This window comes from Gymnoscopelus braueri (genome assembly GCF_963280865.1).
Source record: "Gymnoscopelus braueri genome assembly, chromosome: 14".
In the NCBI taxonomy this organism is placed as follows: domain Eukaryota; kingdom Metazoa; phylum Chordata; class Actinopteri; order Myctophiformes; family Myctophidae; genus Gymnoscopelus; species Gymnoscopelus braueri.
In genome coordinates, this window is record NC_137619.1 from 2,072,231 (window position 1) to 2,093,811 (window position 21,581).

The following is a 21,581-nucleotide window of genomic DNA, read 5'->3' on the forward strand; positions in this document are numbered from 1 at the left end:
CACCCACTCACCTCACCTCGCCCCGCAGCCTGCCCACTCTGGGCCCAGCCCTTAGTACCTAATATAACTGCCACTCTTTAGCTATGAAATAAGCACAGTGGTGTAAAGTAACTAAATACATTTACTCAAGTACTGTACTTAAGTACAATTTTTAGGTATTTTTACTTTACTGGAGTATTTCCAATTTTCTGTACTTTTTTACTTCTACTCCACTACATCTCTGAGGCAAATGTTGTACTTTTACTCCACTACAATTATTTGAAAACTTTAGTTACTTGTTGCTTTGTAGATTTAGATTATTATTACAAAAGATACCCTTTCAGATACCCACTTCAGCCCTATATACATTTCGGCCATTTGAAAATAGCCGATCTACAAGCTCACAATGGGACACATTGTGAGCTTGTAGATCTGCTATTTTCAAATGATTAAAAACTTGTGAAATGGGACCTTCCGCGTAATGAGTATACTTTCTACTTTTTTACACAAGTAAATTCAGAATTCCAGACTTTTACTTGTAACAGAGTATTTCTACATTGCAGTATTGATACTATTACTTAAGTAAAAAAAGTCTGAGTACTTTTTCCACCACTGAATAAGCAAAACCAAATTGAAGGAATGAGTGGTTTGGACGTGGGCTGTGCTTTCTGGAACAAGCCGTTGCCTGCCTGCCCCATAGCCCCGAGGCACCAGCGACTGAGCCAGCACTACCTGCAGCTTGGCACAGTACAGCTCTCTGTGTGCTTTCTGTAAGAGCACTGCAGTATTTGGTGACTAGGAAGTACTGTAGGTACTCCTCCATTCAATCCCTTTACCCGTAACCCCTCTACTGCACAATCTCTCTTTCCTCTCTGTTCTTACGCCAGTGTTGCAGACTCTGGGAGGTAGCCTTCTTTTCCAGCCTTTTTTATACAGGGATATTTTGGCTGAGCATCCAATCTCCCCTGGTTTCACATTCACTCTTGTTAACCACACGTGTAGATTGTGATGCAAAATGCTTAGCATTTAACCACTTATATGCCTGATTTGTACTTTGTGGTATGCTGGTGTCGAGCAGTGAAAATAACCACGTTATATGCTGGTGTCGGCTATTCCGCAATTTCTTAAAAAAATTGAAATTGTATTGCCTAGAACAGTGGTTCCCCAACATGTAATTTGGCCGCGGACCCCCATGTCAAAACATTTTGTTCCAGGGACCCCCCACAAGCAAAGATTTTGAGCAAAGATTTGAGCAAATGTTCGCATAAAAAAACATATATTGAAAGATTTGCTCAAATGTTCACAATTTTCCAAAAATAGCAGATCTACAAGCTCATAGTGCGGCACTCGGTGCCGCGCTATGAGCTTGAAAATCTGCTATTTTTGAATAGCCAAACTATAAAAAGTTAAAATGGTTGAAATTATTGTGATGCTATATTAACACATTTTGCTGGGGACCCCCTGGAACCCCCCCAAGGACCCCTGGGGGTCCCCGGACCCCACTTTGAGAACCAACGGCCTAGAATGACATGGCCAAAATACAGTGCCAGGTTGAAAGTGGTTAAAATGACTGTAATGCCAAGACGTTTCAGCATGTGAGATATTGATAAATCAGTGCAATCAGCCTCGGCTATCAAAAGCAAATCAAGGACAGCAGGCATCACTTCAGACAGGAAGACTAAAGGTCAATCTGCGACAGAATTACCCATGCATCAAAAAAGACCACAACAACCCAAACAGGCTGGTAACACTCAACATACATGATCTATGGATTTATAAACGAGGGTTAAAGGAAAACTTCACCGATCAACCTAAAGCTCATTGTTTTTCTGCTAGGAGATCAATAACAAAACGTCCGTGTAGTTTTCCTCAAATCGGCCAAGTTTCCCTTTAACAAGCATTGACTATATTCACACAGCGGACATTTTGCTGTGTGAAAAACGTCATATTTGCGGGTGAGGAAGAAATGCCAGCCGGGGCGGGGTGGGCATTATGTCATTAACTTAATAGCAAAATGGCCGCCGTGTGAATATGGTGAATTCTGTCTTCCAGTCTTTTAGTTTTCACTCCATGCACCCTGATGTTCCTTTATATACCATCCTGTCTTCCACTGAGCGTTAAATACACCTCCCTCCCATCCTCATGCCAAAGCACATCATCTCTGTCATGCTTTAAGGCCGTGGTACCTTTGGTTTACAACCATGACTTCCATGTGATGCTGCAGGCCAGGTAAGAGGGGGTTCACCCGCTCACACTGCTGTTCCCCTGAACTAACACAAATATAGACACACACACACACACTGTGATAATCTATCATAATCAGTCCAACATTCACCTGGACTGTCATCGCTGAATTATGAACAATCAGGTGAATATGATACTGTGCCATGTGGTGACTGAAGCATCAAAACCTTCTCTTAAGTGTGTTGGTAATAGAGCAGTGGTTCTCAACCTTTTCAGGCTGTGACCCCCCAAAATAATCATATTTGAACTGGGGACCCCACACCCTGATAAGCACTTGGAATGTAGGAGTTTAATTTAAAGGGATATTTCACTTTCAAAAAAACTTTTGGTCAATTTATCATCTATTCAGGCTTTTGTGAGCCCCCCAATCAGTTTTTCAGTTGCTAGATTCAGTATTTAGATATTTGATATTCATTTTAGCAGACACGCCCCCTTCTTATACAAACCCATTATAACTTCAAACTCCATTTTAACCCGTTAGATTCATCAAAAACACCCGTCCTTGGTTCTGCTGACTCACCCTGCCCTCCTAATGCGTGAGGGGGCCATGTTTTTTCGATAACTTTTTTCATTTATTTAATTAAATTTTTTTAATGTATTTTTTTTTTTTCATTTTCCCCAAAAAATATTAAAAGAAAGAGTTTTGGTCTCCAGAGAAATTCCTAACATCCATTTTCTCAGGAAGTAAAGACCAAATGTAAACTAAAGTCATAACTAAACAGGTACAGTACTCCATCATCAAGCCTGAATGTCTGCTAATCCCTGCTATCTCAGTCAAGGCACAACTTTATGTTCACCAGAGGAACACTTCAGATCAATCTAGGTTGTCTTTGGTTGTGTTTGGTGTCCCTAAAGGACATTCATTTAGCCTGTGTCATACTGTGTGTGTGTGTGTGTGTGTGTGTGTGTGTGTGTGTGTGTGTGTGTGTGTGTGTGAGAGAGAGAGAGAGAGAGTGTGGAAGAATATGTTTTTAATTCCGTGTCTTTCACCGGGCATCCCTTACGACAGTGGTTCTCAAACATTTTCATGTCAAGGACCCCCAAAATGATGTGTATTTGGCCGCGGACCCCCCATGTCAAAATGTTTTGTTCCAGGGACCCCTAGAAGCAAGGATTTGAGTTGCAAATGTTTGCTTTGAAAAACATATATTCAAAAGGTTTTCACACATTTTCACGATATAAAAAAAAATAGCAGATCTACAAGATCATAGCTCATGAGTTTGTATATCTGCTATTTTTGAATAGCCAAAGTATAAAATGTTAAAGTGGTTAAATGTATTGTGATGTATATTAACACCTTTTGCTGGGGACCCTTTGGAACCCCCCCCCCCCCCCCCCCACTTTGAGAACCAATGCATTACGATATTACATATGGTTGCAGCAGTTCTATAATTGTGTGTTTCAGCCTGGTGTATAACTTTATAAAAGAGGTGTGTTTCAGCCTGGTGTATAACTTTATAAAAGAGGTGTGTTGCAGCCTGGTGTATAACTTTATAAAAGAGGTGTGTTTCAGCCTGGTGTATAACTTTATAAAAGAGGTGTGTTTCAGCCTGGTGTATAACTTTATAAAAGAGGTGTGTTTCAGCCTGGTGTATAACTTTATAAAAGAGGTGTGTTTCAGCCTGGTGTATAACTTTATAAAAGAGGTGTGTTTCAGCCTGGTGTATAACTTTATAAAAGAGGTGTGTTGCAGCCTGGTGTATAACTTTATAAAAGAGGTGTGTTGCAGCCTGGTGTATAACTTTATAAAAGAGGTGTGTTTCAGCCTGGTGCATAACTTTATAAAAGAGGTGTGTTTCAGCCTGGTGTATAACTTTATAAAAGAGGGGAACCTACCCCAGCGAGGCCTCCCAGATGTTGAGCTCACTGCTGAAGTCTAGACTGGGCAGCAGGTCGTGTGGGAACTCTAGTTCTAGTTGGCTCTGGTAGTCTGGGTCTGGGCCGCTGGCTCCTCCCGGGCTCTCCTCCACCCCGGTGAGGATGACAGGTACGTCTGGCAGTACTAGACTCTGCTGGGGGCCGGAGGAGGGCTCCGTCAGCACTGGCCCCTTCTCCTTCTCCTTCTTCTTTTCTCCTTTCTGGGTCAAACTATCAGGATGAGGGTTTCCAGCCTGTGGGGGGGCAGCCAAACACACACATTGTGTAATGTACACTACACAGTATTGTGTAAATGCCTCCGATACTGCCTAACTGGCTGGTATCGGTCTCCTACAGGCGGTGTGTTTGTGTAGAGTCTCCTACCGGAGATATTAGCATCTTTCCGTCTCATCAAATTATGGTCTTAGGAAAGCGACAAAAACGAAAAACATCTCCATGAATTCAAGGCTTCATGGGGTGTGTAATTGATAGAAAATAAGTTGTTTTTGGGGTGAACTACTCCTTTAAAGGAATTGTCATTTATTCCTAGATTTCTTTATGTATTACCTGAGCCAATACAACAACACGCACATTTGTTTTAACACAATGGTACTCGGCATTGTCTGATATACAAGTTCAGGTATATCGGAAAATCTGCTACTACATATGGTGGATAGGTAAAAACCAGTGGTGTGTTCTAGATTTTTACGGAGGGATATGATAATCATTCCCTGCACGACATGCGCGTGGTCATGGAGATAAAAGGTTAATAGAGGGCTACGCTTGGCTATGAAAATGTTCTGCAGGTCATACTACGTATATAGCGTAACACGGTAGAACACACCACTGGTAAAAGCATGTTATGCACTGTAATGCAACACCTATAGATAGGCAAGGCAAGGCAAGGCAAGGCAACTTTATTTATATAGCACTTTTCATACACAGGGCAATTCAAAGTGCTTTACAGAATAAAAAATCATAATACAAAGTGCAACAATGCACTTTAAAAATAAATGGAGAATATAATAGATACAATTAAAATAAGATAAAGGACTAAAATAAATACTCCCACCTTTTATACAAAACATGATAATAATAAAAAGTGACATTGTCATTTAAAGACCAGGCAAGACCTAGCTGTTCTTAGCCATCATTGGGTAGGGTAAGCAATGTTAAATAAATATGTTTTTAACTTGGACTTAAAAACAGCTATGGTTGGGGATTGTCTAATGTAAGCTGGAATATTGTTCCAGGTTTGTGGTGCATAGTAGTGAAATGCTGCTTCACCATGTTTTGTTTCAACAAATGGAACAATTAATAGGCCAGCCCCAGATGACCTAAGGGTTCTAGGAGGTTCATATGGCTCCAGCATGTCTAAGATGTAGCTGGGCCCAGAGCCACAGAGACATTTATAGACAAGTAACAAAATTTTAAAATCAATTCTCTGGGGGACTGGTAGCCAATGTAAAGATTTTAGGACTGGTGTAATATGGTCATATTTTCTAGTTTTCGTCAGGACTCTAGCAGCAGCATTCTGAATCAGTTGGAGTTGTCTAAGCGCTTTGCTTGAGAGTCCTGTGAGCACACCATTACAGTAATCCAGTCTACTGGAAACAAAAGCATGTATAAGTGTTTCTAGGTCTTGCTTGGACATAATTCCCCTGACTCTTGCAATATTTTTAAGGTGATAGTAGGCAGATGAAATTACAGATTTTATATGACTGTTAAAATTTAAATCTGAATCTAGGACAACACCAAGATCTCTGACCTGACTCTTAGGTATAAGAGACCGGGATTTAAGGTGAGAGATTACTCTCTGTCTCTGGTTCTGTGGTCCAAAAACAATTATCTCAGTCTTATCTTGATTTAAAGGAGAATTCCGGACAAATTAAGTGTTATCTTTGATGTCTCGTTACTCACCTACCGATGTGAAAAGTAGCGTTCTTTTTTTTCATATATTCCCCTGTCGTCATTTTTTAAACCCCCTCCGTTGTCATAATGGGAGCGCGTGGCTAAGGGAAATTCGTCTATTATAACCGACGCAAAGTTGTTTTTTTCACTACTAGTATTCATAGTAGAGTCTCATGATAGTCAAACATGCGTTGAAACTATCTGCGAGGCTGCCGTCAATGGCGAACGATTTAACACTGGTTGCTTGTTTCTTCCAGAACCTGGCAACTCGTGTTGCCAGAATCTGGAAACAAGCAACCAGTGTTAAATCGTTCGCCATTGACGGCAGCCTCGCAGATAGTTTCAACGCATGTTTGACTATCATGAGACTCTACTATGAATACTAGTAGTGAAAAAAACAACTTTGCGTCGGTTATAATAGACGAATTTCCCTTAGCCACGCGCTCCCATTATGACAACGGAGGGGGTTTAAAAAATGACGACAGGGGAATATATGAAAAAAAAGAACGCTACTTTTCACATCGGTAGGTGAGTAACGAGACATCAAAGATAACACTTAATTTGTCCGGAATTCTCCTTTAATTGAAGAAAATGTTGCCGCATCCAGTCATTGATTTCCTCAATGCAGTGACAGAGGGAATCAACAGGACCATAGTCGGTTGATGTAACTGATATGTAGATTTGCGTGTCATCTGCATAATTATGGTAATTGACTTTATTCTTGCTTATTATGTGTCCTAGGGGAAGCATATAAAGATTAAATAGGAGGGGTCCTAGAATGGACCCCTGCGGAACCCCACAGGTCATGGCCACCTGTTCAGACACACAGTTTCCAATAGAGACAAAGTATTTCCTATTTTGAAGGTATGATTTGAACCACTCTATGACAGTTCCAGAGAGTCCCACACAGTGCTCTAATCTTTGTATTAAAATTGAATGATCCACAGTGTCAAATGCGGCACTAAGATCCAGTAGAACTAGGACAGAGACATTGGCAGAGTTATTATTAAGGCGAATGTCATTTAGAACCTTTATGAGTGCAGTCTCAGTACTATGATGGGGCCGAAATCCTGACTGAAACTTGTCAAAACAATTATTTAAAAGTAAAAAGTGACTCAGTTGTTGATGAACAACCTTTTCAATAATTTTACCTAAAAAGGGTAAGTTTGATATGGGCCGATAATTATTTAGTACTGCAGCATCAAGGCTACTCTTTTTAAGGAGAGGCTTGACAACTGCAGTTTTCAGGTCCCCAGGAAAAATGCCAGATTGAAGAGAACCATTCACAATATTGACTAGTTCTTTCACCAGACTGCCCAAAACGGCTTTGAAAAAACTAGTGGGTAAAATATCAAGGCAACAGGTAGAGGAATTCAAACTAGAAACAATATCTTCAAGTATTTTGTCATCAATGAGATTAAATTGCACCATACATACCATGTTGCTTCTGGAGGCCTGTGGTAGTGATAGGATGGCCGTGTTTGACACTGAGACTGAGGAGTTACAAGCATTCCTGATACCTTGAATTTTGTCATTAAAAAATGATGCAAACTCATTAGATTTGCTGATAGTGACTAGTTCTGATGATATTAAAGCTGGAGGATTAGTTAACCTGTCAAATGTAGCAAATAAGATGCGTGAGTTGTTACTGTGCTTTTTGATTAGCTCAGAAAAATATGATTGCCTGGCACTTTTCAATTTCATGTTAAAAATATGTAGGTTTTCTTTATACATTTCTAAATTAATCTGGAGGTTTGATTTACGCCATTTTCGCTCCGCTTTTCGACATTCTCTTTTCTGGGCCCTTACAGAGGGAGTGTTTTTCCATGGTGCTGTTTGCTTATTGGTAATTAATTTATCCTTAGCAGGAGCAATGGCATTAATTACATTCAGCACTTTAGTATTGAAGATACCAAGCGGATCATCAATAGGATTTGGAGCTAGATCAAATTCAGCTTTGATGGCTTCCATAAAAAGTGTTGTGGTATTCTCATTAATGTATCTCTTTTTAATAGTTTCAGATCCAATCTTAGTTTTTGGTGTAATAAAGAGGTCAAAAAATATGCAAGAATGATCTGATAGAGCAACATTTAGCACAGTGACATTGGAGATGTTAACACCCTTGGTAATAATTAAATCTAGTGTGTGTCCTCTGTCATGGGTCGGGCCATTCACATGTTGGGACAAACCAAACATGTGAAGTATGGCAGATAATTCTATGGCACTCTTATCATTGACATTATCTACATGTATGTTCAGATCACCTGAAATTACTAAACAGTCAAATTCTGTGCAAATAATTGAAAGCATCTCAGTAAAGTGCTCAAGGAAATGTAGGGATCTTGGTGGCCTATATATAACTACATATAAAATACATGGAGAACATTTCATTTCCATTTTACATGCTAAATATTCAAAAGATAGGAACTCTCCAAATGACAGCTTTTTACAAATAAACATATCCTTGAAAAGGGCACATGTACCCCCACCTATTTTGCCCTGTCGTGCTTCAAATTCAAAAAGAAAATTTGGTGGGGCAGATTGAATAAGAACAGCATTTCCATCATCTGCCTCCAGCCAAATCTCTGTTAAAAACATAAAATCAAGCTTGTAAGAGGTTATAAAATCATTAATTAACCGAGACTTTGTACGCAGGGACCTAATATTAAAAAGGGCAAGTTTTAACATTGTTGGGACAGTGTCTGAGATACTTGATATGCAAGGGATATGAATCAGGTTAGTAGCATTGGCAGTTTCTACTGTGATCTGTTTATTTAATCTGTACATTGACACTATTGTGGTTATGTTATGAGCATTATCAGTGATCTTAACATCAATATCAGAGATAGTAGGTGGTAAAGGTAGCCGTGGTGGTAAAAATGATGATATTACCGGGGCACCATTTTCATGATTACTTAGCTGCCCAAGCATAGACTGGGGTGAGAGTTGGAGGGGGTAAGTTAATTGAGCTACTGTAGAGCTTGGACATACATAGCATCAATTTGCAGGCATTTGGAGATATGAAAAGAGGGCTTGCAATGTATCAGAAATGTTCATAGAGAGCAGCTTGGCTCCAAACCTATTTAAATGTACTCCATCTCCATTGAAGAGGTCATATCTGTCATAAAAAAGAGTGAAGTTATCTATGTAGGGAATGTTCCAGAACCAACAGCATTCCTTCAGCCAAAGATGTAATTGGCGAAGGCGACTGTACTTCACATCCCCACGATTTAGACAGGGTAAGGGACCCGAAATGGCTAAGGTCTTACCAGTCTCCCAGAGAGTGTCCAGTAATCTATTAAAATCCTCTTTTATCAGTTCTGATGCACCAGCTTTGATGTCATTGGCTCCGATATGAACCACAATGGAGTCATAACACACCTCGGACAGCAGACGAGGTATCATAGTGTTCATGTCCTCCACTTTAGCACCAGGGTAGCACCTTGTCTCGCAGCCCTTCACAGAGACATAGCGGACAATTGAGTCACCGATAATAAGAGTGTCAGAGACAATAGGAGACAGAGTAGGAACAGGAACAGCTCTGTTGCCAGTAATAAGGGTGGCACAGTTTGTGATGGCTGCCATCTCAACAGCCATTCTTGTAGAGGTATATATGGCCGCCGCTCCATTTGCAGCGGCGCTGGCACCAGTAGGGACCCGATCAATACTCACAGCAACAGGAGCAGTGGTAGCAGCAGCCACTGATGCCTCCAGGTGTGTCAGCTCCAGAAATTGTGGGGAATCTGGAGCCTCCGAAGAGAGGTGAGGAGAACCTTGGTGGGCAAGAATACCTCCAGGTGACTCTGGGGAGAAGGATGTGGGATGATGATGATCAGCCAGCTGAGGGAAATCCTCATTACTCAGGGTGTCAAATCTGTTGCTCAGGTTCACATCACTCTGCTGGGGTTGATGATGAATGTTGGATGAAGAGGTGATATTTCCTCTGTGATGTCTGCGACTCCGGACTTGTCTCCAGGGCTCCAAACAATGGGGTGTTGAGGTGTTTTTGGGTCTTGCCCCCTGTCCCATCCAGGCTTGTGTATCTAGCCCAGGTTTAGAGAGTGGGGGGGCGATCTGGGCAGGAAGTGTATCTTCTAAATCCTTATTAGGCCTATTATAGGCCTTGACAGATCCCCTATAAAGCTCACAAACTGTTTCTTCAAGAGCATTTAGTCTGACAACCAGGCGACGCTGCTCATCTTCCAGGCACAAACAATTGCCACAGCCTGAGGAGGTAGGGGAGAATTGTGGCATAATGTCTTTGTCTCTTCCTTAGGCTGCTTCAAGCACAGCAGATGAGGAAGAGTGTATCCACAAAATATCAGGAGTTGCAAAAACAATCCACAACTGTTGGTTGCCTATGCTCGTAGCTTGTCACTGACTTGTTGAATAGCACTTTGAATTAAAAACTTTAAAATCTATAGTATAGACTTACAGTTAAAAACAAATTGGAGTGGCAGGAGCCCAAACAATCCAACTACCAAACAGGAAACAGGAAACAGGAAACAGGAAACGTAGGTAAGCGTTGTGAGCGTTAGATAGAATTCCTTTAGCCCAAGAACACAAACAAAACTCCCCACCCATACGTGACAGCATTAGGTATTGTTTACGTAGGCCTGTTCAAACGCTGGAGGCAAAGTTCTTCTTAACGTGTGTCATACCATTTCAGACAGCCTTATAATTTGTCTCTCAGCCAGCTATGATTACACTGCTGCTGAGATCAAAGGATAATTCCAATAATACATCATATAGACATGAATACATGATGTCAAACCTTGAAAAGCAGCTCTACGCAAGGTTATCTGATCAGCATAAAGACATTATTTTAATACAAAAAGTATTTAATCCTATCTTCTGCTCCCTTGTTTTTTTGTTTAGTTTTTCCGTCTGCAATACATTGGCGATTATGGCAAAACATACTGATTGTACGACTGAGTTGAGTGGACAAGGTTTGCGAGTTTAACCACCTCTCAATCTGGCATCTCTTTTGGCCATGTCATTATAGGCAGAAATTATGAAAATAGCTGATCTACAAGCTCACAACTCTGCTATTTTTGTCGCATAACACCATCATACGAAATATGAGTGTAAAATAGAGCTGAAGTGGTTAAAACTTTAAAAAACACATTGGTTCATAGGCAGAGGATTAACACAACTAACTAACTTATGTTTGTAACAATGGTTAGTCCTCACAGCTTTAGAAAAGGGAAAAAAGTATTAGTAAGAGAAGCCAATCCAGCTGGACCATAACAAACATAAATGTATACACAAGCAGAAGGGCGGGGTAGATTAGAAACTGGAGATGTGCCCGTTGCCCATTCCCTGCACTTTATTTTCTGCCCACAAGTGCTATACTTTCCCACTTTTCCATGTTTTACTGAGTGATAGTGATTGAACCACAGACACATGGCTGTGTGGGTGTGGCCTCACATTACATCTTTACCTCCATAGAGAAGAACACTTGACTGCTACTGGGGGGGGATTCCCCCAGGGGTATGATTCCTCCATTTGGAGAGAGGACCCCACCCACACACACACACACACACACACACACACACACACACACACACACACACACACACACACACACACACACACACACACACACACACACACACACACACACACACACACACACACACACACACACACACACACACACACACACACACACACACACACACACACAGCTATTTTTGCAATTCATCGTACAACAAATATGGTTAAAGCTGCAATCCGTAACGTTAATTTTTTTTTTAGACTTTTATGTCTATTTTATGTATATCTATCTGATAGTTCTACTGCTGAAAGCCTGTTTGAGCAGAGAATATATGTTACATTTTTGAGCTTCATGCAATACCACTTGTCAAGCAGCAGTGGTCCTACTGTACCTGACCACAGGATCTGAAGTAGGGAAACCACCTACCACTAATATTACACATTTGCTAGAATATCTTTTTTTCACTAAAATAAATGATGGGCTGCAGCCGGTCAGACCATGGTCTGCACACAGGGTCAGACCATGGTCTGCACACAGGGTCAGACCATGGTCTACACACAGGGTCAGACGCTGTGAATTGGGGATAAGTTGATCTACCTTCCTGTATATAATCATGCGTACAGGGGGAGGAAGAATGTGGTTTTGGGGGTACTGTGTCCATCTCAGGTTCCACTGACACTGACATGTTGAATTAATGACTGATCATTTTACAGTGTGTGAGCCGACACATGACATAATACTACATGGATGTCTTAGGTATGTACCGTACTCATAATATCGCTTGTAAACTAAAGGCGTGACGAATCCAGAGCTCAGAAATGTCTCTTCTTGACCTCTTGGTCTACTTTCCTTCCTTGAATATACTTACTGTTACTGCTGTTGGTCATCGGAGACGGGGTCACAAAGTGTGTGTGTGTGTGTGTGTGTGTGTGTGTGTGTGTGTGTGTGTGTGTGTGTGTGTGTGTGTGTGTGTGTGTGTGTGTGTGTGTGTGTGTGTGTGTGTGTGTGTGTGTGTGTGTGTGTGTGTGTGTGTGTGTGTGTGTGTGTGTGTGCGTGTGTGTGTGTACAGGCTCTGAGTCATTACTAGCCACATCAACCTCACCTGTGTGTTCCCACAATACAAAGAAAGAACCAACCCCAGAAGCTATGACCTCATTTTGCCTCTCCATGACGTTTACATTTCACCAAGGCTCCATTTACCTCATTTATTACACGCTCACGTGCAAACATAAAACATGATGACCATATGGCTCCATTTCTGATCTCTCTCTGATCTCTCAACAACGGAAAGCTGAACAATTGTACTAGTATATGTTGCCTCTCTCATCACACAGTTAAGGGTCACACACAACAAGCACTATAACTATTACATACTGTGTTTTAATTGTATTGTGTGCTCTTTTGTATTGCATTATGTTTTATTGTTGTTATGCCTACTGTGCAGCACTTTGGTCAACTCTGTTGTTTTAAAATGTGCTTATAAATAAAGTTGGATTGGATTAGATATATATAACACTATATTGTTCACCACTGTTGTCGTTGTGTGGACTGACTCTGTGGTCCACTTGAGATTTTTTTAATTTTGAAAACGATAGCTATGCTTGTTTTACTTTATTGTAAAAGGTTTGGACAACGTCAGTCTTCTTCACTGGCCACACCTTTAGCACAGGTGACAAAATCAGCGATCGCAAATGTCAGACTAAAAACTAAGCTTCAAAACAAAGGTTTACTGCGGTTGTTAATAACGAATTCCATACATGAAACTGTGCATTATTCTCAGTCATTACATAAAAGTTCTTAATTCACAGCAGGTTTGACAAGCACGCATGAACACACACACACACACACACACACACAGACGTCATGTATTTTGAGATAAGATATTGTGTATGCAAATCCTGTCTGTTTGCCTGTGTGTCTATGTATTATGTATTATGTATTCTTGATCTTGACACCGCATCTTGTGTTTTTAAGAACCATTATGGATGGAGTGCAAAATGTATTTGCTGTGCAAATAAATGTTGTACAGTGAATGTTAACAATTGTTCATGAGTGATCTGAAATGGCTTTTAAAATGGGTTCAGTTCTCTCACAGGCCCACTTCTCCTGGATCACCCGCTTGAGACCACAGCGTGTTCACAAGACCTGAATGAACTTTCTGGTCTGAGCCCAAACATTACAGTAGACCAGTACGGTTCTCAACCAGTGGTCTGGGGACCACCAGTGGTCCTTGAGGAGGTTCCAGATGGTCCCCAGCTAAATGATGGAAGAGTTGGTAACCAAGTGAACCCTTATAGATCTATAACTCTTGAGAGTGTAAAATGAAATGGACCCTTACCCATTTGGTTTCATTTTACGCTCTAAAGAGTTACATTATTGTTAAACATCTGCATTAGTTAATTAAAGAATTGCTATTTTGATCAACGTTGGCTCATTATCTCTCCTATTGGTACCAACATCAATACAACAAACAAATGGATGGAATTGTGGACAAAATCATATCCAACGACAACAAAATATAATATCATGGGTCTAAATCTCATCAAATGGTGGTTCCGTGGCTCAAATGCTCAATAAATAATGGACCTTGATATGAAAAAAGGTTGAAAAGCACTGCAGTAGACCAACTAAAGTCACTATGAAGACAGTAATAATAACCCCTGCATTACAGGCCAGACACCTACTGTATAGTAGCATAAGAAGTCATGGAAGTGTTGGATGAATATAACAGACTAGAATATGACCTGTTTTGTTTAATTAAAGGAAGGTAAACCGTGTACAATGACAAAGCAAGTGTCCAGGACAGGTGGCCCAAGCATGGAGTTAATGGCTAGTATTTAGCCAAAAATAATAGCCTTCTACGGCCCTTTGAAAGCACTGTTAAGGTGGAAAAGCACCTCAACATTGTGGAAAGAGTTGTCTGTTACTAATTAACCAGTATGACACACAATATCAAGCTTGAAGCACAAATACAGCAGCCTGCAGGCAATAAGCTGGTTCCAACAGTGAGTGATATAAAACTCATGTTAAGTCCCTCTGCACAGTTGGAGACCATACACTAACATAATCATAAATAATACTTACATGTTTATATAGCTATACACAGTGGTGTAAAGTAACTAAGTACATTTACTCAAGTACTGTACAATTTTGAAGTATTTTTACTTTAATGAAGTATTTCCACTACATCTCAGGGGCAAATATTGTACTTTTACTCCACTACTATTATTTGACAACTTTAGTTACTAGTTACTTTGTAGATTTTGATTATTATTACAAAACATACATTAACCACTTCAGCCCTATATACATTTCGGCCATTTCAAAAATAGCAGATCTACAAGCTCACAATGCATGGCATAGAGCTTGTAGATCTGCTATTTTGAAAATATTTTTAATACATTTTACAAATTTGAAAACTTGTTAAATGGGACATTCTGCATAATGAGTACTTTCCACTTTTGGTACTTTCAGAACATTTAGATACCAATACTTTTGTACTTTTCCTCAAGTCAATTTTGATTACCCAGACCTTTAGACTTATTAATTAACATTGCAACTTTTTTCCACCACTGCCTATACTACATGACCATGTTAAAGTAGGAATGACACCCCTTAACATTTACTCACACACATCATGCACTAATATATAAACATATTATGGATTCAACACGCTGTCTCTCTCTCGTTCATACCTGCATAACGCCCTAAGGGCGTGCACACGCGCACGTACACACGCGCACGTACACACACACACACACACACACACACACACACACACACACAGCACCTTGCTACATTGTATCTGATAGTGACTCACCCAGCAGCACTGAAGGTGACTCTACAGTCAGTGCAGTTTAGCTCCTCTCTCTCTCTCTCTCTCTCTCTCTCTGCCAATGCTCCACCTTGCTCTCTCTATCACTCTCTGGGGCAGTGTGTTGTGATGTCTCTCTATCACTCTTTGGGGCAGCAGTGTGTTGTGATGATGAAGCGGCCCAGAGACAGAGAAACAAACATGCTGCAACACGTGCTGCTGCTGACGCCGACTCTCTCTCTCTCTCTCTCTCTCTCTCTCTCTCTCTCTCTCTCTCTCTCTCTCTCTCTCTCTCTCTCTCTCTCTCTCTCTCTCCTTCCTCCTCTAGGGTACCGCCCCGCTCCCCCTGTTATATTTCCATGAGTCTTCTCCTCCTTCTTCTCCCCAGAGGGTCTGGTGGTGTGGACGGGCAGGGCAGGGTAAGAACCAACCCGAAACACTAGCCTGAAGCCTAACGGTTCTATCGGGTCAGGCTGTCCGCAGGCTGTGTGAGCTGAGATGACCGTGAGGCTCCGCCCCCTCTACCGTAAAACCCTCGATGCTGTTTGACACGCCCCGCCCCTTGCCCCGCCCCTTTCCCCTCCCTTTTGCTCTTTTCTTCCCTCCTTGATGGCTAGCCCCTCCCCTCCCCCTCCTCTGTCTCTGTGTGTCAAGTCAAGTCAAATGTATTCATATAGAACATTTAAAAGGATCCCTGGCTAATGAGCCAAATAGGCCTTAATACATTATAATTGCCCTCTATGACTAAAATAAAAAATTAAAAACACCTTAAATATTGTCTTTATTTTAGAAACAGTTCATATTTACTCAAGTGACGGCAATGCATGTCACAAGTTTATGATGTCATTTGCCCATGTGTGGTCTACTCTAGCCCTATGGAATTTAGTGCAAAAAAAACACATATTTAAAATATTTATTTGATGCTTATATTAACCTTAAGAAGTATTAAGTGTTTTTTATTTTCACATGCATTCCATAAATTCCATAGTTGAACCAAAGTACTCTCCAAAACAACAGCAAGAAATAGACCTTTAGTCTATTCACAAAGCAAAATAAAGGCATATAACGTGTGTGTGTGTGTGTGTGTGTGTGTGTGTGTGTGTGTGTGTGTGTGTGTGTGTGTGTGTGTGTGTGTGTGTGTGTGTGTGTGTGTGTGTGTGTGTGCCTGCGTGCGTGCGTGCGTGCGTGCGTGCATGTGTGTGTGTGTTTCATTTAGCCTAACACTGGTGGTCCCTCTGCAGGTGAATGCTGGGAATTAGGCAAAGGGTCGCACTCCACAGTGACCCCCCCCCCCAAGAGAGGATCAATTTACACCCTGTGAGTTCTGTCTACTACACAGTAGGCCTACACACACACACACACACACACACACACACACACACACACACACACACACACACACACACACACACACACACACACACAAGACAAGACATAAACACTGAATTCATCACACAGTCTCTCTCATAAACACACTGGTGTATGAGAGAGAGACAGCATGCATGCATCTATCTAGTTGACTGACTGACCCAGCATCACCAGTAGCCTACATAATAATCTCTTTGGCCATCCCACACTGACCTCTACTGGGCAGTGCATGCTGTTGTTTGTTTGTTGAGAGCCACTGAGATACAGGAGAGTTGGCTTCAGCACGTTTGTCCACACTGCTGCCATTGTAGCGTGAAACAAACTGCCTCACTGACAGACTGTTTCTGCTGCTGTTATACCCCTTTCCTATTTGTCTTCCTATCTGTTTAAGAAAGTAGGTAACTGATATATTGCACTTTTACCTTTAGCGATACGTATACTCTTTCTTAGTTGCTTGTTTTAGAAGAGAATGCACTTAAGACTTCTGGTGATTAGTAGTTTCCTTGCCTACCTATGTTGAATGCACTTATTGTAAGTCGCTTTGGATAAAAGCGTCAACGTGTAATGTATTAATGTATGTTTCCAAATCCATCAGAATAATCACCACGTCAACCATCACCACACAGAAACAAACACAGCAGCATAACAGAGCCTTCACACGTCTAGCACTCACATTGACAGATGACACTGATCACCCCCTCCTCGATCATCACTCACATCACTGTCACCCATGTGGACAGAGAATGAGATACAACAGTGGTGCTCAACCTATGGGTCTGGATCCCCAGGGGGGTCCCCCACATGATTTTGGGGGGTCCCCAGATGACAGTGTGAAGTGGCAGTTTAAGGACTTTGAAGACCTTTTTAATACCTCAAAAAAGAAAAAAGACCATTACTGCATCAAAAGCAATCAACAAACTATACTAGAAAAACATCGGCCAAATTGTAAAATAGAATAAGAAAGAGGCAAAATTTCGATCTACAAGCACACAACGGCTCGTGCTGCGAGACGTTGCTGTTGCACCGTGAAACAAACTGCCTCACTGACAGATTGTTTCTGCTGCTGTTTTATTGCTATTTTCAAGTATTTTAACCACCTTGAGTATATATTTGCTCATATTAGGATATTTTACATATGACCTGTTTTCCTTGTTTCCATGTGTCTCTATTCTTTACCCGTTTCTTGAAACTGTAAATGATGGGACTGGGAGCACGTACAACAGAGAATTGTTTTACACCTGTAAACCTGTGATGTGACTAACCTTAACCCATGTGAATATAAATCTGTGTTTGGGGATATTGAAGTTTCAAGCTTTTGCCATACATTGTTTTACCCACCATGACTCAAGATCACTCAGCTATAGTTCAAAAGAATCTCACCATCACGCATGCACTACAATACAATCAATACACGCACGCACGCACGGACACACACACACGCACGCGCACACATTCAGAGAGTAGTACCTCCTCCTGTACTTCATTCTGACTTTGCTCGGGTGGAAACAGAACCACATTCTCTGGAGTGCCATCTTCTGGCTGAAAAGGGGAATGAATGGTAGAGCTCTATAACAGTGAGTCACCAACATAATAACAGCAACCTGCATGCAGCCAGCCCGCATGCTCCACCACGCTCAAAACAAACCACTAAACCTAAACCCCTGCCAGCAGACACCATGACGCCATGTATGCATTCTCTGCAAGCCCTATGCACCATGAGGGGAAAACATTGTTTTAATCCTATTAAGGTAATCTCACATTCCACAATTTAGGTGGTCCAGTCACATGTAAGGAAATCACTCTATGAAAACAGAGTAAGAATAGCACATTATGCATTATCACACTAAACATTAGAAATAGCATCAAGCTCAGGTTCAATGCAGGACATGCATGGAGTAAACTTTCACAGCATCTCTCTTGCAGAGAGATATATAAAATAAAAGATGCAAGTTGGTATAGAACCAATGGCTTTTTTTGTAAACTCCAGCAATAGCGATGTCCTGCAAGCAGCAATTCCCTTTATCATGAATGAAGTTTGATCTTGAAAGCCATGCCATACACCAGTGGTATTCAAATGTTATTGTGCCCAAGACACACCAAAGGGCAAGTCAAACTCTCACGGTATGCCTGTGTTATTACATCCATGCAAAATAGCCTCTATCTATAACACCTGTTATCACTCATCAGTGGCGTACCCACTGTAGAGGCAGGCCAACTAAGATCTCGCCTCCCCTAAAAAACCCAAATAACAAGTTGAAAAGTGTCATTGCGTGCTTAATGTCCTCAAAGTCACGCATCCAACAAGCTTTGAACTGAGCAGATTGAACCTTCTGTTCCAGAGATAATGGCCAAAACATCTTGATTGATTTTAAATTTCTTTTTTGGGGGTAATAGAGAGGGGGGAGAACATTTGTGAAAAGAAATAAAATCATAAAGAAATGTATAATATAATATAATTAAACATAATAAAATGACGTCCCAAAATAGGGACGCTAGGTTATAGTGACTATTGGACTACTAATATTTAAGGATATATTCTAAGCATATAGAATTTGTGGCTCGGCATACTGTTTGGGAACCACCATAAACAATCTCAACAACACTCTCAACATAATCTCAAACTAAACACAATTTCAACACCAGAACAACACACTGGCTAGTTATCTGAAGATTTTTAAATGAGGCGCAGTTTACGGAGCTAGTTCAGGCCAGGCAACTCAAGGGATTGGGGCAACCGATCAGGTGACTAGTCACATGCACTTTCCTCCTGATCGGGTGGTTATAGGTACTGCGTTGTTACCTGCTCACTCTGGCTGCCCTGTCTTGCTGAGCTGACGTGTGTCGCTACTGCTGCTGCTGTTGCTGAGATCCTGCTACCGCTGCTTACCTGCTGCTGCCCATGAAGTCATCCCACCCGCCTCCCCGGCATCCACCTGTAGGCTCTGTTTCTAGATCCCCTTGGGGGTTTAATTCATTCCCTGTAAATGCTAATTGGCATGTAACATTCATTAAAATGTTATCCTTACAGGGAATGAATGGATTCAGAGGCCTGACGCCAAACTATGCTTCCTCTTGTTTTCTATACCATGCTCAAGCTTGCAAATATATATTGCTAATAAATATATATTCTAATCCAATCTAAGAGTTGTCTGACTGAAATAAACAAAAGTACTTTGCACTCCGTTTCTGAGAAACCTGAGTGTGTATACTACTTTTGTTTGTTTCAAAATGATGTATTAGTCATCACACCAGCGTTGAACACATTCGCTGTGCAAGGACTCAGTATTTGTTATCAGATTTTTTTTAGACGGACACCATCTCTGTTGAAAGTGGGGTACGTAGCAAACCTCACAGCCCCTCCATATCATACCAAGCCATCACTGAAGCCTGCAGTATGTTAGTAACCATGAGATGAAATGTTAGCGTTTGTTAAACCTAGTTTAGACTTGGTTGTGCGCAGTGATGGAAGAAGTATTCACATAAAAAAAAGTATCAATACCCTATTGTAGAAATAGTCTGTTACAACTAAGTACAAGTTCTTGTATTCAAAATGTACTTGAGGAAAAAAGTACAAAAGCATTGGCATCAAAATATACTTAAGTACCAAAAGTAAAAGTACCCATCATTATGCAGAAGGTCCCATTTCACAAGTTTTCAAATGTATACAATGTATTAAAAATCCTTTGAAAATAGCAGATCTACAATCTCACGTGTCGCGTTGTGAGATCAAACAGCCAAAGTTTATATAGGGCTGAAGTGGCTAATGTATGTTTTGAAATAATAATCTAAATCTACAAAGTAACTAGTAACATATACAAATAATTGTAGTGGAGTAGAAGTGAAATGATTGAAAATCTGAAATATTCCAGTGAAGTAAAACAATACCTCAAAACTGTACTTGAGTACAGTACTTGAGTAAATTAACTTAAGTTACTATCCACCACTGCACAACAACACTGCAACCAAGTATAAAGCCCTGATGCATCATGGTCTAGTTCAGGGTTATGTATATCAGCACAGAGAGCAGAGAGCAGCCATCTATAGGCAATCGAATGCCAGCCAGGTTTGGTTTGGTCTTACCGATCCCTCGGTGGTGCTGCTGATCTCATTCCCCATGGCTCTGTGAGCTGCTGGGCCTCAAACCAACAACCTCTCACATCAGCGGGCTGAAAGATACTAGCACATGACGGTCCTTCATCACACAAACACATCCACAGGGTGCAGAGAGCTGTGGTCCCTCTGTCTGTCTGTATTAGGCACACATAACGCTCATACTCCACAGGATTATAGATCTTTGGTATGATGGGGCCCGAGAAAGAGGTAGTGTGTGGGTTTGGTGTGTGTGTGTGTGTGTGTGTGTGTGTGTGTGTGTGTGTGTGTGTGTGTGTGTGTGTGTGTGTGTGTGTGTGTGTGTGTGTGTGTGTGTGCACGCGCAGTGGTGGAAAGTAACCAAGTGCATATACTCAAGTGCTGTACTTGAGTACAATTCTGAGGTATTTTTACTTTAATGGAGTATTTCCAATTTTCAGTACTTTTACTTCTACTCCACTACATCTTAGAGGCAAATATTGTACTTTTACTCCACTACAATTATTTTTTAAACTTTAGTTACTTGTTACTTTGCAGATATGAATTATTATATTATACAACATACATTAACCACTTTAGCCCTATTTTATACCTAGGCTATTTGAAAATAGCCGATCTACAAGCTCACAACGCGTGCGACGCATTGTGAGCTTGTAGACCAGCTATTTTCAAACATTTCAGTACTTTTACTTTTGGTACTTTTAAGTATATTTTGATGCCAATACTTTTGTACTTTTACTCAAGTAACATTTCGAACACAGGCCTTTTATACTTATAACAGAGTATTTTTATATTGTGTATTGCTACTTAAGTAAATAT

The 21,581-nt window shown here is 40.9% G+C and overlaps 1 protein-coding gene across 5 annotated transcripts in view; it reads right to left on the reverse strand.

Annotated features, from left to right (window-relative positions):
* Positions 1–21,581, reverse strand: part of tacc2 (transforming, acidic coiled-coil containing protein 2) — a 110,350-nt gene that overhangs the window by 81,829 nt on the left and 6,940 nt on the right. For all 5 annotated transcript variants that reach the window (XM_080450061.1, XM_080450063.1, XM_080450062.1 and 2 more), the window contains exons 2-5: positions 20,754–20,849; positions 18,141–18,212; positions 4,060–4,334; positions 2,166–2,249 (exon numbers count right to left, since the gene is read on the reverse strand). In XM_080450061.1, coding sequence (XP_080306187.1) covers positions 2,166–2,249; positions 4,060–4,334; positions 18,141–18,212; positions 20,754–20,789 — 467 coding nt within the window. In that variant the 5' untranslated portion in view covers positions 20,790–20,849. The remainder of the gene's footprint in view (positions 1–2,165; positions 2,250–4,059; positions 4,335–18,140; positions 18,213–20,753; positions 20,850–21,581) is intronic.